This window comes from Patagioenas fasciata, chromosome 35, assembly GCF_037038585.1.
Source record: "Patagioenas fasciata isolate bPatFas1 chromosome 35, bPatFas1.hap1, whole genome shotgun sequence".
Lineage (NCBI taxonomy): Eukaryota > Metazoa > Chordata > Aves > Columbiformes > Columbidae > Patagioenas > Patagioenas fasciata.
Window position 1 is genome coordinate 2,271,862 of NC_092554.1, and position 16,126 is coordinate 2,287,987.

A 16,126-nucleotide genomic window follows, 5' to 3' on the forward strand; every position below is an offset into this window, starting at 1 on the left:
TTCCCTTTTTATTTCAAGATCCTCAAAGACTTTTTTTCAATGACAACTTTAAACTAGGACCTGACGGAAGAGAAATTGAGAGGGAATGATACATAAACTCTTGTACCTGCCTGGGGCTTCTCTGGGATGCCACATAAGGTACCAATTATGAGTGAAACAGATGAGAAGAATGAGGAGTTCATGGAGGGGTTCAGAACAATGTCTTTGACCGAAACATTTACAGAAGTGTAGAAACTTCTGAGCTTTATATCTTTCTAGAACACTGAGCCCAAAAGGGAGTCCAGGAACAATTCAGCACCTCAATCAGATATTAGGATCCTAAAACACGCACTCAGCTGACAGTTGGATCCTGAAGAACTTGGGCACTTTGGCACCTCAGTTTGAATCTCTTGCTAACACCTTACAGTGTTTGCAGGGACAAAACACCCAGGGCATAACAGATACAACACCGTGAGCAGGTAGGAAATGTATGCAAGGGTTCAAGAACACATCCTCAGGACACTCCGAGATGATCCCATGAAGCTTTTCTTCCTCAGGGCTTCTCTGATGTTATAATTTCACTGTACCTGAATGGTGCTTCTTTCCGAAATCGCTCTCTGAATCTGTGTTGCTCAACATCAAACGCCGCACAGCTCTTGCGCACAACTGTCATTTCGTTCGCCTGCAGAGGAGCCACATGCTGCTTCACAGCTATCGCCAGCTTCTTTATATTGTTCCATTTTTCTGGCAGCTCCTGCAAGCAAAATTTAAATGACGGTAGGCAGTATTTGCTATTTGATATAAGATGTGACTGATCTGTTTATGGACAATCACAGAACAGGAAAAGCAACAGATTCCATGCCTAAAACTGCAAGGAAGTTTTGTTGTGATGCAAAAGCTAAACACAATTTGGGATAAAACTTATCAGTTATCCACAATTTTGAAGACGAATGAAGACTGAGACTTTAAAACTGACTGCTCTGATTGCAAAAACATGTTAAATAACTTCAGAAGAAGGGTCCCAGACCAGATCCTGGGCTCCCAGGATGGCTCGGTGGTTGAGAGAGCACAGTTCTCCTGACACCGAGCCCAGCGGGACCCAGAGCTGGCTGGAGGCAGGAGGGTGGGCTGAGGATGCAAGTTCATCAGATCGTCCGGCTTCCCAGAGCTAATTAAGAAACAGAGCCTGGGAAATTTCCAGCCAGCTCTTAGAGCAGAAGATATTATGCCAGAAGGACTTCTACAGAGCTTTCTGGGGCAAATCCCTCCAGCCTGCCTGTATAATATTAGCACTAAATAAGACAGTTTCTTTCTCAGGACTGCATCCAAGCTGCTGGTGCACAGCACTGCTAACAATCCACCCTTTGCACCTGGGATTTTATTTAGAAAGAGATTTGATTTCTTCTCTTCTCACTAGACTTCTCGAGCCAAATCCTCACCCCAGACAGTGACACCAGCCAGGGCTCTGCTGTCCTCAAGTCCCACAGCTTTGCTCTCCCACTTCCCCAGGTACTGTGCCAGCCTACAGGAAAGACTTTGGGCTTCTTTTCATCCCAGTGCACATAGTTGAGAAGACTAATGGAGATGCACCAACACTATGCAAAGAAGCGAAATAACCTGGAGGCAGCAGAGGCGGCCAGAGCAGGGCCAGTCCCTCCTGAGGGGTCTCTTTCTGGCACTTCATGTTCCAGTCTCTGTAGAAATCACTATCCATGACCATAGCAGGGCACACATGGAGCTGCTTCCTTGTCCTTCTCATACAAACTATCAGCTCCAGCCCATCCATCTTCATGGCCATGGAGGGAGCGGTACCTGGAGGAACTTACTTTGGTTTTCCTACTGTGTACAGCAGTGAATGAATTATTCAACTATGTGTTGCTGTCACTTGCCAGAAAGAACGAAACTGTTTTGTTATCTCCTCCATCTGAATGGCTGCCCTGCATACCTCATTTCTTCTGTCAGAAAAATAAATCAGTTGTTCAAATCTACACGCACAAACAGGCACCAAGCAAGCAGCTCTTGGGCAGAGGAATCAGCAGAGCTGGGTTCCCCATAGCACCATTTTTTATGCTGAACTGAAGCTGCTGTAGCAGCCAAAACATTCATTTAATGCAGCTCTTCTGTTTTTCAGGGTGTCTGTAGGAATCCAGTTATCTTTAGGACCCTTACCCGTGTCAGATTTGGTGATACAACCATCCGTGGATCACGGCTGCACCAGCAGAAAACTGGGGGATTGCTGAACCCCGCTCAGGTCCCATCCAAGCCTGCAGCAGAGGGAGGAACTTCTCCCCAAAAAGCTCTGCCTTAAACCTGGTGTCCTACACAGAGCCCTCTGCACACAACGCCCCGTGACTAAGGGGTATCCATCAGTACGTAGCCACACGCTCCTCCACCGTAACATGGTGACTGCTGCCAGTTCCCCAAGGCTGGCTGGGCATCCCACAGGCTTTTCCAACCTTCACCTCATGGTCCCCTGTCCAGAAATGAGAAGAATTCCCCAAAGAAAAATCGATTCATCAGGGCCAGATGTGGAAAGGTGCTGAAATACTTTCATAACGTGCTCCCAGTGATGTCCTTTGGGTCAAGCAGATTGGGTGTTATAGACCTAGTGGAGGACTGAAGTCCTATGAGAAGGCGACTCCTCTGCCAACATTATCCTTCCCATCTCCACAGTTGCCAAGAACTGGCTTATTTAAAAATAATTATAATTCAAACTAATTAACAGATGTATTTGAAAATGCATTAATTTTTTTCAAGAGTAATCGCTGAGAGTTGGAGCAGGCAATTCTATGTTTTTCATACATAACAAAAGGCTTAATCTCTGCTTTAAAAGAAAAATCTCAATATAACTCCAAAATTTAGAGCTATTAAGGCACATCCCACAATAGTAAAATACTATCCACTGAGGCCCTCTAATGACAGGGAGTGGGGCTTTAAATATTCCTGCAATGCTCTTAAGCTCATGCTCTTTGACGCTGGCTACTTGGCAAACCGCCGTGTCCACCGCAGCTTTTCACCCACCTCCAGTTGCTTATAGACTTCCTCCGGCAGCTCTTGCTCATCCGTCTTCAGCAGTTCGACGGTTTGCTTCAGGGGCTCGAACATGGCATCGGTGACACTGTGCCTTTCCTTAACGGCCAGGAGATGCCCCATGATCTCCACCAAACCATCATAATCGCCTTTTTCAACCTTTTTGCTCAAACCTTTGTCAGCAGTTTTTATGAACTCGTCCAGGTCAGACAAGCTGTAGAACACAAAACAGGAAAGCACCAAATGAGAGCAGTTCCTACCGGAATCATCCAGGCAGCTGGACTGGCACGGAGAGGGAAAGGCCTGGCTAACTCTGCCCATCACATGGCAACATGCTGAGGGCATCAGAACCACAGTTCATGCTCACAGGGATCCATAGATGTGGTACAGCTTCCTGTGAGGAACGGATAAATGGGTTGGGACTTCACAGGTTGGAGAAAAGGCATTTGAGGAGCACAAGTCTTACGAGGAGCAGCTGAGGGAGCTGGGGCTGTTCAGCCTGGAGAACAGGAGATGAGGGGAGACCTGATCTCTGCAACTGTCTGAAAGGAGGTTGGAGCATGGAGGGGGTTGGTCTCTTCTCTCAGGTAGCAAGTGATAAGATAAAATGGCCTCAAATTTCTCCAGGGGAGGTTCAGATTGGGTATTAGGAAAAAAATTATTCACAGAAATGGCTGTCGGGCCTTGGAACAGGCTGCCCTGGGCAGTGGTGGAGTCACCATCCCTGGAGGGGTTGGATAGACATATAGATGAGGTTCTCAGGGACATGGGGTAGTGCCAGAGTTAGGTTATGGTTGGACTCTGTGATCTTGATGGTCTCTTCCAACCAAACAGATTCTATGACTCTATCCTATGATTCTATAAGGGAGACCTGTGAGCTCGGGTCTGTGGTCTGAAGAGAGTGAATTTGAAAGGACAGTTTTCATGTCATCTCTTCCAATACAAGAATTCAACAAATGAACCTGGTAGGTTGTAAAGCTACAACAAACAGGGATTCTTCTTCGCACGCTGCCTTATTTCAGAGGGTAAGTCTCTGCTGCAGAAGGATGCAGATGTTAAAAATTCACAGCGGTTCAGAAAAGCAACCGAACATTTGTGGGAGAAAAAAAAATCCATCCAGGTCTTTAGATACAAAGGTACAACCCATGACTCTCAAAGTCCTCAGGTATGAATGGTTAGAGACAAGGAGACTATTTGGGGGAAGTTTCCCTACCTGCTTCTTGATCTCACCAGCTGCTGGACACTGTTAGCAGAGCTTGATGGGCTCCTGGATCTTTGGTCCTTTCCATTCTTCCCTTCTCAAAACGCTTACTTTTGAAGTGCCCGCTTAAATTCTGTGGATGCTGCTGGACCAAAACATAGCCCTAAACACTTCACCTATTAAAGACTAAACTGCTGAGTCAGGAGCTCTTAATAAGAACTCCTAAATGCCTGTTCTAACCTATGCAAAAACCTCTTTGCACAGGAATTATCGTGCTGAAAAGAACACCAGAGATCACAGCAGCCACCACACGCAGCAGCCTTCACTAGTACATATGTCTGTAAATATTTCTTCGTAAGCATCCAAGCCCTGTGGCATCCTTCAGCTGCTACTACTCAAATAAATCACCTAACACATCATCCTGCAGAGACCAGGCGGCTGAGCAGCTATTCAGAGCAGGGAACACATGTTAATGCAAAACTTACATCCAAAGCTCCTCCTTTTTGTAACCTTGAAACTGCCTCCCCATGACTGCTCATGCCAGGCAACCCAAATTACTTTTTTTACAAAGAGCGCACTCAAAAGAGCACTGCATTTAGAAACGGAGCAAGTATCTCATGGCATTAATGCAGCTTTACTGATGGCAAATTCAACAAAATAAGCATAGAGCCCTAGAAGAGATTAGATTAGTTGGACCAGGATGAACAGACAAACAGACATCCTGTCCAACACCACACAGTAGGTCGTAGGAGCATCAGCTCGCAGGATGTCGATGGTACCGAGTTCGTGGAACTGTTTGCACTTTACACACTCAGCTGGACCAGCTGCTCCCAGCAGAGACGAGGGGATGAAAGTTAGCAGAGATGCGATGGAGCTGGCAGGGGGTGTGTGCCCCCTCCTCTTGCTCCTGTATTAGCCTTTTGCTTATCAGTGTGAAATGATAAAGCCCAGCCAACACAAGAGAAACCCACTTTGGTTCTGGGAAGAAGAGGTAGAACGGTTCCTACCTGTGCATGACGTGGTCCATGAGATGCTGCTTGAACACCAAGCTCCACCGTTTAATCACATTCAGCAGAGACGCTTTGAAAGGCCGAGCATCAACTTTCATCCAACTCTGGAAAATGCTGATGGGCTCGATGCGATTCACCTCCTCATAGATCTTCTCGTAGGAGTCAATCTGCTCTCGGAACTGCTGCAGCGTGGGAGGTGACTCAGGGACCCCGTTCTCTGCATGGGCCTCGATTTCTGCCGCAGTGAGAATGTGCCCGTAGAGGAGGAACTGGCGGAAGAACTCCTTTCTGTCCTCCCCGTACAGGTAGGAGCAGTGGTCGAAGGCACTGCGGTAATCACAGCAGGCCGCCATCACGGCCTGCACACGCCCCATCAGCTCATGGCGCATGTCGGCCAGGTCAGCCATGTCCTCCATGTCAGCCTGGAGAGAAGAGGAGAGGAGCTCGCAGTGATGCGGGGGCAGCGTGGCACCTCCTCACTGCCACACAGCGTGAGGGAGCTCCACAGCCACGGACCTGGTAGTGGAGGAAGCCGCTGTGCTCAGCCAGCCTGGGCACCAGCGATGAGATCCGGTAGATGTCGTTGAGAAGACCTTCCACCACGTCGTAGAAGCCATCGTTTGTGCCAGGGTCCAAGGAGGGTTGAAATATCAAATCTGGGATCACCAAATCCAGCTGCACCTCAAACAGGGGAGGAAGCCCTGCCTTGGGATCTGGTAGGGAAGAACAGAGGTGCCAGGTTATTTTTGAAGGGGAGAAAAGTGATCTAGAGCCACCACTAACATCCCACCACAAGACACACACATGCCCCACAGGGACACCAGGCAGGTGGGACACCCACTCGCTGGGTCCAGTGACATTGTGTCTGCATACAACGCAGAGGGGAGGCTGCCAAACCAGCTGGTGTTCTGGTACCCACAGGAGATACTGGAGAACAGATGAGACACAAGTGATTTAAGGACCGGAAAAATGCTGTGGAGGGAAGCCTTAAAGAGACCAGGCTCTTCAGCTAATCAAAAGGGAGTCTGAGAGCTGAACAATTACAGCGCATAAGTACTTAAAGAGGAGAAAAACAACAGGAACCAAGAGGCTCTTTAATTTAGTGGAGAAAGGCATGAAAAAATAAAACACCAACTGGTTTCACAAATGTGAAATTCTGTGCTTGTTTTTAACAAGATGGTGAGGAACTGGATGCAATTCTCCAGCTCAGTGTGCCTCCACATCCAGGCGGGAAGCGTTCTGAAGATGTGCTCTAGCTGGACACAGCTGCTCTCAGCAGAGTGACCCTCCGTGGCAGCCTTAGGCAGGAGCTCTGCTTTGGTGACCCCTCTCCTCACTCCTCAGTGATGGAGGTTTTTCTTTCATGTCTTTCATCCACAGAACCAACTCTTGAGACTCTCCACAAACGAAAGGTTGTGTCACCTTGATGCTTTGTGCATGGGAGGTCAGGAGATGGCTGATGCCCAAGAACAGACTGGGAATGATGCCTCAATTTTGTCTGTTCACAAATCCCAGCAAATGGTGCACAGTCATCTCTGTCCCTTCCCTTGAGCAAGGCTTTGCTCCAGTGACCAGGGGACAGAGTTACCCTCTGAGTCTGGAGGCTCCTCCAGCACTTGCTGTAGACAATGCAAGAGGCAGAGTAGAAAGACCACCACAAGTCAAAGCACAAAACAGAAACTTCCTTTTGGTGAGACTGAAGATGGTATCACGGCCAGAGCTGAGGAACCAGCAGTTACCTGTGTTTTCGAGGAGGTACTTGAGTGAGCACTCAATGGCAGTGAAGAATCCATCCAGAACTATCTCATCCACGTAATCCACATAGGCCTTCCAGATGTCAGATGCTGGGTCTGCAAGTAAGAGGCTCTGGTTTTCCTGGAAGAAAAAGACGACACTTTGAAATACAGCGGGGCTGAGTCTGTCCTACAAGAGCTGCCCACAGCTGAGGACTCATGGCAATGAGCACACAGGTACCAGCCCTGCGGGGGGTGAGAAACCAGACAGACGGATGTTGCTGCTGGTAGCATGGCCACAATTTTCTCCTTCTGTCAAGGGCTGCTTTGTCATCTGAAGCAACTCAAAATAATCACAAGGTAAAAATGGAGTGCGTGAGAGACTTAGCAGCCCTGCAACCTTCTCCTCCCTCTTCTCTGAGGCCAAAGGGCTCAAGGGTGCTTTGCAGACCTGGGCCAAAGGCTCATCCCAATGCATGAAGCCTCAGTCCTTGTGGCCTGTATAATGTTACCTCGGGTGGATGAGTCCTTCCAAGTGGACTGCTTACACCTCTGCCCTACAAATGGTCATCTCAAAACAAGAGAACTTTAAAATTCAGAAAAGGGTTTTTAAATAAACCAAGTGAAAATAGTTAAAGGTTGGGATCAGAAGACAAAGGGTTGGCTTACAGCCTCCCTTCTCAGCTTATTGCGTTCCTTACCTCCAGGCAAGTTCACAGTCAGGAAATTCACGGTTTTCTAGGCCACAGAATGGCCCCATCCTTCTTGCGTCTCCTCTTCCACACCCACAAGACCAGCCTGGGTATCCATCCCCTGCACCTCCCAGGCTCTGCCGTGATCCTGTTCCGGCCTTGCTATGCCCTCTGAGGGCTCTTTCTCCTAAGCCTGCCAGGGGCTCTCAACACAGGCACGGGCTCAAAACAAACGTAAGGTCCAGCTTGCAGTCTGCTGCCAGGGGTTCAAAGCCGGCTGTATTTCATCTCTGGGGACACAGGAGAGGGTGCCATTCCCAGTGGCATGGCAGCTTGGCACACATGAGATCATAGAATCATTCTGGTTGGAAGAGACCCTCAAGATCATCGAATCCAACCATAACCTAACTCCACCACTAACCCATGTCCCTAAGAACCCCATCTGTACATTTGTTAACACCTCCAGGGATGTGACTCCACCACTGCTCTGGGCAGCCTATTCCAAAGCTTCACAATCCTCTCTGTGAATTATTTTTTCCTAATATCCAATCTGAACTTTCCTTGGTGCAACTTGAGGCCACTTCCTCTCATCCTATCTCTTACTACTTGGGAGAAGAGACCAACCCCCTCCATGCTCCAACCTCCTTTCAGACAGTTGCAGAGAGCAAGAAGGTCTGGCCTCAGCCTCCTCAAGATAGAGTGGCATTGCCAATTGGGCTTGAGTCAACCCAGAGTTGCTGCTCCCCAACTTTACACATCAACGCTGAGTGATTAAACTGTTAACAGAGCAAGCCAGGGCTCTGGTGCCTTGCAGACTCACCTCCACATTTTGCTGACACAAGAGAAAGGGGAACTTCACAGGACTGAACACTATGGGAATGCCCATTTGAAAGCACCACCCCCTCTTCACCGTCCCATGCCCTTGTATTTGACAATGCCCCCTTGTCACTGGTGTTCTACTGAACCTTTACTCCAGAGGCCTCATCCTGGTGCAAAAGGGCAATGCAAGCCAGCATCTCACTGTCCTGCCTGTGCTTGTGGGTGCACGTACCCAAACTCTCTGTGCTCTTCTCTCAGCAGCCTCAAGACTCACCTGCTCAAAAGAAGACCTGAACACCCAAGGGAAACACAGCAGACCAGCTCTTGGCCCCTTTGCTGCTGTTCCTCCAGGTTTGACCAGCACAGCAGGACAGAGGCATGGGGACATCCTATTTTGGGCCACGGTGCCTTTCCCTCCCCAGGACCTTCATGCTGCTTTGCAGTTGGTCCTGCCCTGTGAGCCACCAGAGCAGCGGTGCCAGCCCTTCTGCCTTGGCCACAGCCCCATGTTCTCTCCGGTCAATTTAGGAAGTGTTCCCATCTTTTGGGTGTAGCTGGAGGTGGTTGAGCCTGTCACAGCTGTAGCAGCAGGACAACGTGGGCATAGTAAAATCCTCGCCGTGGGTTCAGAGGGTACAGAAGTGGGTCAGAAGCCCAAGGCTGAGTGCAGACAGTGAAGTAAGGTGAGCAACAAGGGCTCAGTGTCCCAGAGAGGGTCAGCCCAGTCTCTCCAGAGTCCAAGGCCAGATGGTGACCCTCAGGAGTGGGCTGGACCTAAAATCCATCTGCCTTCCAGCCAAGGTGCTGTCCCTGACACGCTAAAACCTCTGGGCAGGTGAGGCGCAGAGATTTGGGCTTTCTCCTGCTCTGCAAAGAGGACTCTCAGCTCTGGCAAAGCCACTGGAAAAAACCCAGGGTTCAGACAGCAGCTTTTTTCTTGTTACTCAGCTTCTCCCTGGACTGACAGCGTCACCTCCTGCTCCCACAGAGGAACAACAAGCCTAAAGCAGAAAGGTCAGCCACAGCCAGCTGCCTCTCCATTTTAAGGTGAATATTTCGGAGGAGTTTTTCCTCTGAGCAGGATCCCAAAGCCTGATGCACGACTCCCCTCCAGTGGCTTCACAAGAACCAGGACTGGGAGCCAGACTGGGCTGCATCGGCTCCCACTCCTGCTCCAAACTCGGTGCCTGGTCAGCAGCCCCGCACACTCAGCTGTACCAGCTCACCCATCAAAGTATTCCTTAATCAACAACAGGTAAGTTTTTCAAATGAGTTAAGGGAGTTAATTTTAAGGTGAAGCAGCTCTGGACATTTTCACCAGAGCGGAGAGACACCCAGAGCCTATGAAGAGTCAACAAACCCCTGGAGAAGGTCCCCCCTCACCTTCACCAGCAGATGAATCCTCTGCCCTGACTCTCGGACAAGGCTGTAACGCCGTTCCAGGCGGTCCTGACAGTCCTCCAGGCTCAGCAGCGATTCTCTTTTACAATCTCTTCTCACAAATATGGGCGACGCCCACGATCCCACGATGGTCTGGATCTCCTCAACATTGTTTTTGGCTTTCTGTATCCTCTGCTCGAGGTCATGGACATCATCCATCACCATGGAGATGTGATCCCAGACACCTGGTAAAAAATGAGATGATTGACTACTTTTTTTCAGAGCTGCATGGCCAAGCTCTTGTGCACTCTCCATAAGACTTTTCCCCCACGGTTTCATGTATTTCTCACCCATCATTAACACAAGAGACTTACCACCTCAACCAAAAGAGTCACTTCTAGCGCCCTCCTACCCCAACAATCCATGGTACAGCTGCAGCCTCTGTTTTCTGCCAGGAGCACCAGCACCGTGGGGACGTCTGACACTTCCCCCTTTCCCGTACCCAGATTTAATCTGCTACCAGAGAGAGAACAAGGACAACAGGCTGAGTGTTCCTGCCACTGTCACCAGAGCAGGGACCCACAGCCCCACAAACACAGGCTGTGACAGCCCAAGGTACCAGCGAGGGCTGCATTTAGATTCAGGGAACTTCATCTGCAGGAAAGTCCCTTCATCTTTGTCGTGCAATGGAGAAAGAGTTTTTCAGCATGAGGAATTCTGCTTTGCAAGTTCCCAAGGGAGGACACTTGTTCCTGTTCATACCACAAGCCTGATGACAGAAATATATATTCCAACAGCGAGCAGTTTGCTTTCACCAAGAGGAAACAAATTGTCTTCCTCCATTCTGCTTTGCAGTTAAAACTGATCAAGCAAGAACACTGGTTAAATCATCCCAAAGTCACGGTGCACAAACCTCACCACTAACCACAGTATTTCATCTGGCTGGAAAGGATAACGAGGTGGCCCTGGCCCCCACCGGGAGAAGTCTGTCCCAAGCCAGATGGCTGGGCCAAGGGGTCCCAGTCCCTGCACAACTCAGGGAGAAAGCAGTGCCTTGGGGACACAGGGACATGACCACACAGTGGGTCACTTGGGCTGGCACGGGCAGGGAGCAGACTCTTCAACCCCAGCCTTGCCAGCTCTCACAAACCCCAATCTTGCCGTTTCCTCAGCATCACTGCTTACAGGGCAGCCTCTCTTCCCCAAAAGCCCAGAGGGAAGCTGAAGGGATCAGGATCCTGTCCCCAGCCCAAGCAGATCAAGGTAAGATGGGAAGGAGCAGGCAGGCTGGGGGCTGCCCTTTGTCTCCCCAGTGCTGGCTCTGCTGGAGAGTCCCCTGCCCTGCTGTGAACTGTCACTGGGAACCAGGTGATGGAGGCTGGGGACATGGGAGGAATCTGATGAGACCCAAGTGAGCAGGTTAACCATGAGCAATGTGCCCTGTGGCCAAGAAGGTTGATGGTACCTGGGCTGCGTGAGTAGGAGTGTGGCCAGCAGGTCGAGGGAGGTGAATCCTCCCCCTCTGCTCTGCACTCGTGAGGCCCCATCTGAGTGGTGTGTCCAGTTCTGGGCACCCCAGTTTAAGAAGGACAAGGAATTACTGGGGAGAGCCCAGCGGTGGCTACCAAGATGCTGAGGGGTCTAGAGCATTTTTCTTCTGAGGAAAGGCTGAGAGAGCTGGGGCTGTTGAGCTGGAGAAGAGAAGCTGAGAGGGATCTGATCAATGGGATCAATATCTCAGGGTGGCTGTCAGAGGATGGACCAGACTCTGTTCAGTGGTGCCCAGCGCCAGGGTGAGGGGCAACGGGCACAGACTGAAACACAGGAGGCTCCATCTGAACATGAGCAGAAACTTGTTTGCTGGGAGGTGCCAGAGCCTGGCCCAGGCTGCCCAGAGCGGGTGTGGAGTCTCCTGCTCTGAGACATTGAAACCCGCCTGGACCCACCTGTGTGATCTGCTCTGTGACCCTGCGTGAGCAGGGGGGTTGGACTGGGAGATCTCCAGAGGTCTCTTCAGCCCTCACCAGTCTGGGATTCTGTGAAATCCTGTACGGCCTCTTTTGCCCTAACACAGAGCTAGCTCACCCTCCATCTTCCAGTTGAGTGTTTCTTCTGCCTTCTTCAGCTTCAAGTTAATATCCCACAGCTGCTCCTGTATGAGAGGGTATTCGACCTCCAGGACTGTCTTCAGGACCTTGTTGTATCTGTTCACCATCAGCTCCAAGCTGGCCGCCAGCTGCCGGTATGACTCCTTGGAGGAATAGATTTCTGCTGCCGTGGGTGGGATGGCTCCCAGCCGGCTGCCAGACAGGTAGCTCAGCTCCCTCAGCACCGACACCAGCTGCAGAAACAAGGCAGAGAGCTGAATGTGAGACAATCCTCCCCATTCACCTGGTAGACACCCTCCCGTCAATTCTGGGGATCTTAGGGGGTTCCTGCTGTTTTATTCACAAAGCAGCACGCTCTGAGAAGGGCCTGGACACCTCCTAGTCCAGACCATCTCCCTCCCATTGATCTTTGCCTCTGATTTGCTTCCCAATCAAAGACATCTAGCTCTGTTAACTACCCAGCCAGCAAACCCTGTGCAGCCTCTAAAAGCCATGATGATCTCTGGTCTTCTCAGCTATCCTCATCAATACAGTCTTTCAGCAATACTGTGCCTGCAGGAGGAGGCACAACCAAAAGCATCTTTGAGTTGTGATGGAACGGGATTGAGTGGGTTATTAAACTATAAACCCAAGTAGAAGTGAGTCCCTGCAACAAACGGAGCAGCAAGGTCTTCCAACGCAATATATCACTTCTAAGACAAAAAAAAAAAATCTTTGCTCAGTTTAGTGGCTTGTGAGAGGGAAAATGCTCCTGAAACGGCACATTTTGGCTGGGTGACAGAAATTCAGTATATTGTATGGGCAATGGCAGGGGTGAGGAGTATCTACAATACTAAAGTGACTATGTCCACAATGACAAGAAGAGGAAAGAAAGACGGAGCGCAGAAGGGTGAAGGGAGCAGTTTGAGGAGGTGGATGGAAGAGGATGGGATGGGAGGAAGGGAAAAGCAGGGGATTGAGGGAGCAGGAGGCCAAGTGAGATAGAACCAAACTCCCCTCCCTTTTATGCACTGGAATGTCTGAGACATCCCCACCATGGTGTCAAGGATGTCTTACCCTCTTTCCCTCTCCTCCATGGAAGGTGAGCTCTGGAAGATTCTTTAATGTTGAAGGGTTGCAAATACATCCTCCCTTTAGGCAAAATGACGTGCTCCTATCTGCTCTGAAGGGCATGAAGGGGCTGCTAAGCAGGCACCTGAGGACATGAGGCAGTCCTCAGTACGGAAAGCTGAGAGCAGCGCAGAAGCACTCAGAGACTGGAGCTGAGAACATGCTCAGCACGTCACAGGCTCCAAACCCTGGCACCAGGGTGAAGGGTGGAAAACATCCCCTGGGGCCATTTGCTTCCCACCTTAGCAAGGAGATTCCAAGGAGCTGGACAAATCCTTTGTCTGAGAGCCAAGCTGGAACGAGCTCTGGAACCTCAACACTTTTCTCTAACAGCAGCAAGTCCCAGGGAAAGGGGGAAGTGTTTGATGTTTTCCCAGGCCCCTGAGATTCAGCACCTCCGCAGCAAATGGCATTTCACATTTGAGAGGCCCCAGCTCTCATCAGGCCCCAGCACCTTTGAATCCACCTCTGCACTCTGCTGGCTTGGACCCTGCCTCTGCTTTGGGCAGGGGGATGGTCAGGCCTCCCTGTGCTGGAGAGGGCAGCCCTAGGGAACAGAGACCTACTGGAAGCCTCCTGCACCACAATTAAGGAAATCCAACAGCCACAATACTGAAGTAACAGAACAAACCTTTCCTGGGATTTTTATACCCTTTCAGGAAGCTCAGATTTCAGGTAAACATAACACGAACCCACGTCTGTAGGATGATGCTCCTACGCTCCCCACACCAGCGTCAAACCAACCTGCTCTGGAGATGTTGACACCAGTTAACATCCGGCTACTCACAGACTTTCTGGCTTTAATTACAATCTGCGCTGCTTAAACTGTAATCCTGATATTTTACCAGGAGACAGAGCCCACAAAGGGGATGGTTAATTCATGTCACCCGTAACAGATGCTCCAGGGACCTCAGCAGAACAGATCTAGTAGCGATCCCACCAGACTTGCCATGCACGGTGGGGCACAGCTTGGAGACGTGCCCTCCAGCAGACAGGAAAGCTGGTTCTTACCTGGGGATCAAAATTAACCGTGATCAGTTTGGTTTCTGGATCTCGCCGGATAAGCGGTTGAGTAAGGTTGTACTGTGATTTTTCAGAGACTGTCTGGGACCAGTCTGCATAGAGCTTCTCCTGATACCTGCCGAAAAACAAACAAACCAATTAAAACATCCACCACGTAGCTGCCAAGCCCGCACACCAAGACATAGAACCAAATAAAAGCCAAGTCCACTTCTGAGGGCTGAAGAACATCAAGGACTATTTAAAACCCACCCACACCACCTCCATAAAGATCTTGGCTTCAAAGACAAACACCTGAAAACCAGTGACAGCATCAAGTCAGGAAAACAAAGATCCCCCAAGTACCATTCTTAGCAGAGGATTCAAATTTGGGGACAAACATTCAAAAGCTCAGAGCAACCAGTTCAGTTTTAGCATCAAACATTAAGATATTAAGTGAGGTGCAACGAATCCCACTCCCACTTGTGGAATACACACATTACAGCCACGGTAAGTACACTGTGAATGGGCACAAGTGGATTGAGACTTCTGGTCAGCTCAGGTTTTCTACCACAGCATCTCCTACATCCAAAAGAATCTCGTTCCAACATTTCTGCTGGGCTGCACAGCCCCTGTCCCTCCCTTCTCATTTCAAGATATCACAGAAAGACTGTGGTGTGTAGCAAAGGATTCCTCCTCCTCTCTCATCACAAAATTCCTTCTGGCTTAGAAAGAGACATTCTCAGGCCCTGGGCTTGCAAATGTGCTGAAAGGTGGTTTAGAGAAGGAGAAGGAAATGGCCTCAAGTTGCACCAGGGGAGGTTCAGACTGGATATTAGGAAACATTTCTTCCCCAAAGGGCTGTCGGGCATTGGAACAGGCTGCGAGGGCAGTGCTGGAGTCATCATCCCTGGAGGGGTGGACAGACGTGGAGACGAGGTTCTCAGGGACACGGGGCAGTGCCAGGGTTGTGTTAATGGATGGACATGAGGGTCTCTTCCAACCAAAACAATTCTATGATTCTATAAGGTTTGGCTTTTTTTCATATAGTTACAGTCATGCCTGAGCCACCACTTACCTGTCGAGCAGCTGGATCATTTCTTCATACTTCTCTATCACCCTTCTTCCTTCAGCAGAGTCCAAGCAGCTGGTGGCACAACAGACAAGCTCAGCGTTACATTTAGCCCTGTGAGGCTGCAGTCTCTATTTACCCCTTCCCAAAACCACCCACCACCTTGCAGGCAGACCCTGGCTGGGGATCTTACATTCCAACCCCACCATATCGCCCAAAACCATTTCACTGCACAAAAGCTCTCCAAGCCCCAGTGCGCCCTTTTGCGGGTGTTTGCATGGCAACTGGCAAATGAGAACCACGTCCTGGGGGAAGAACAAGGGCCCAGAGCTGCTGGAGGAACACTGGTCTCCGTAACATACTCAATGCTCCGGTGTTTGCACAGAGCAGGGCAACCTCTGCTCACCAGCCACCGCTTTCTGAGGTCAAAGAGGCACAGAAAGAAGCAGAGTGTGGCTCCCGGCAGATGAAGCTCTTGGCGGTGCCCAATTCATGCCCCTCAAACCGAAGAGCAAAGGTGTCCCAGAGTGCGGGAGGCAGAGCCCTGGCCACGCTGCCAGGGCTGTACAGCCCAGGGAACAGCAGGCCAGAGGAATTCTTATCATGCTGTCTTTTCCCCACTGTTTCATCTACAATATCCAAGTTTTCCTCAAGATGGTTGTTGATTTTGGAGGACATATTGACAAAACTTGAATTAACTTAACCAAAAGCTGGAAAAAAGGAGCGCCTGAGCAGTCACCGCTGGGCAAGTGCTGAGAAACCTGCTGGAAGTAAACAAGTCCTCTGAGCAAATCCAAGTAAATCCCAGCAAAACCACTTTTGTTTCTCCTTTTTAATCCTTTTTCCCTTTCAACAGCATCATGTCACCACCGCTGCAGAGCATGTTATTAACTACTCTAAACAGAGGACAGAAAATCAGTGTGAAATGCAGATCTGGGTCCTTCATGGTGGACAAAAATTTGCCATTTAGGTTCAAATCAGACATGATAACTT

At 49.9% G+C, this 16,126-nt stretch overlaps 1 protein-coding gene across 1 annotated transcript in view; it reads right to left on the reverse strand.

Annotated features, from left to right (window-relative positions):
- Positions 1-532: 532 nt before the first annotated feature.
- Positions 533-16,126, reverse strand: part of LOC136115886 (dynein axonemal heavy chain 9-like) — a 34,652-nt gene continuing 19,058 nt past the window's right edge. Inside the window, exons 13-21 of the mRNA XM_071801054.1 lie at positions 15,140-15,208; positions 14,074-14,200; positions 11,930-12,185; positions 9,848-10,089; positions 6,960-7,095; positions 5,737-5,933; positions 5,218-5,642; positions 3,001-3,223; positions 533-733 (exon numbers count right to left, since the gene is read on the reverse strand). Of these exons, the coding sequence (XP_071657155.1) occupies positions 533-733; positions 3,001-3,223; positions 5,218-5,642; positions 5,737-5,933; positions 6,960-7,095; positions 9,848-10,089; positions 11,930-12,185; positions 14,074-14,200; positions 15,140-15,208 (1,876 nt within the window). The remainder of the gene's footprint in view (positions 734-3,000; positions 3,224-5,217; positions 5,643-5,736; positions 5,934-6,959; positions 7,096-9,847; positions 10,090-11,929; positions 12,186-14,073; positions 14,201-15,139; positions 15,209-16,126) is intronic.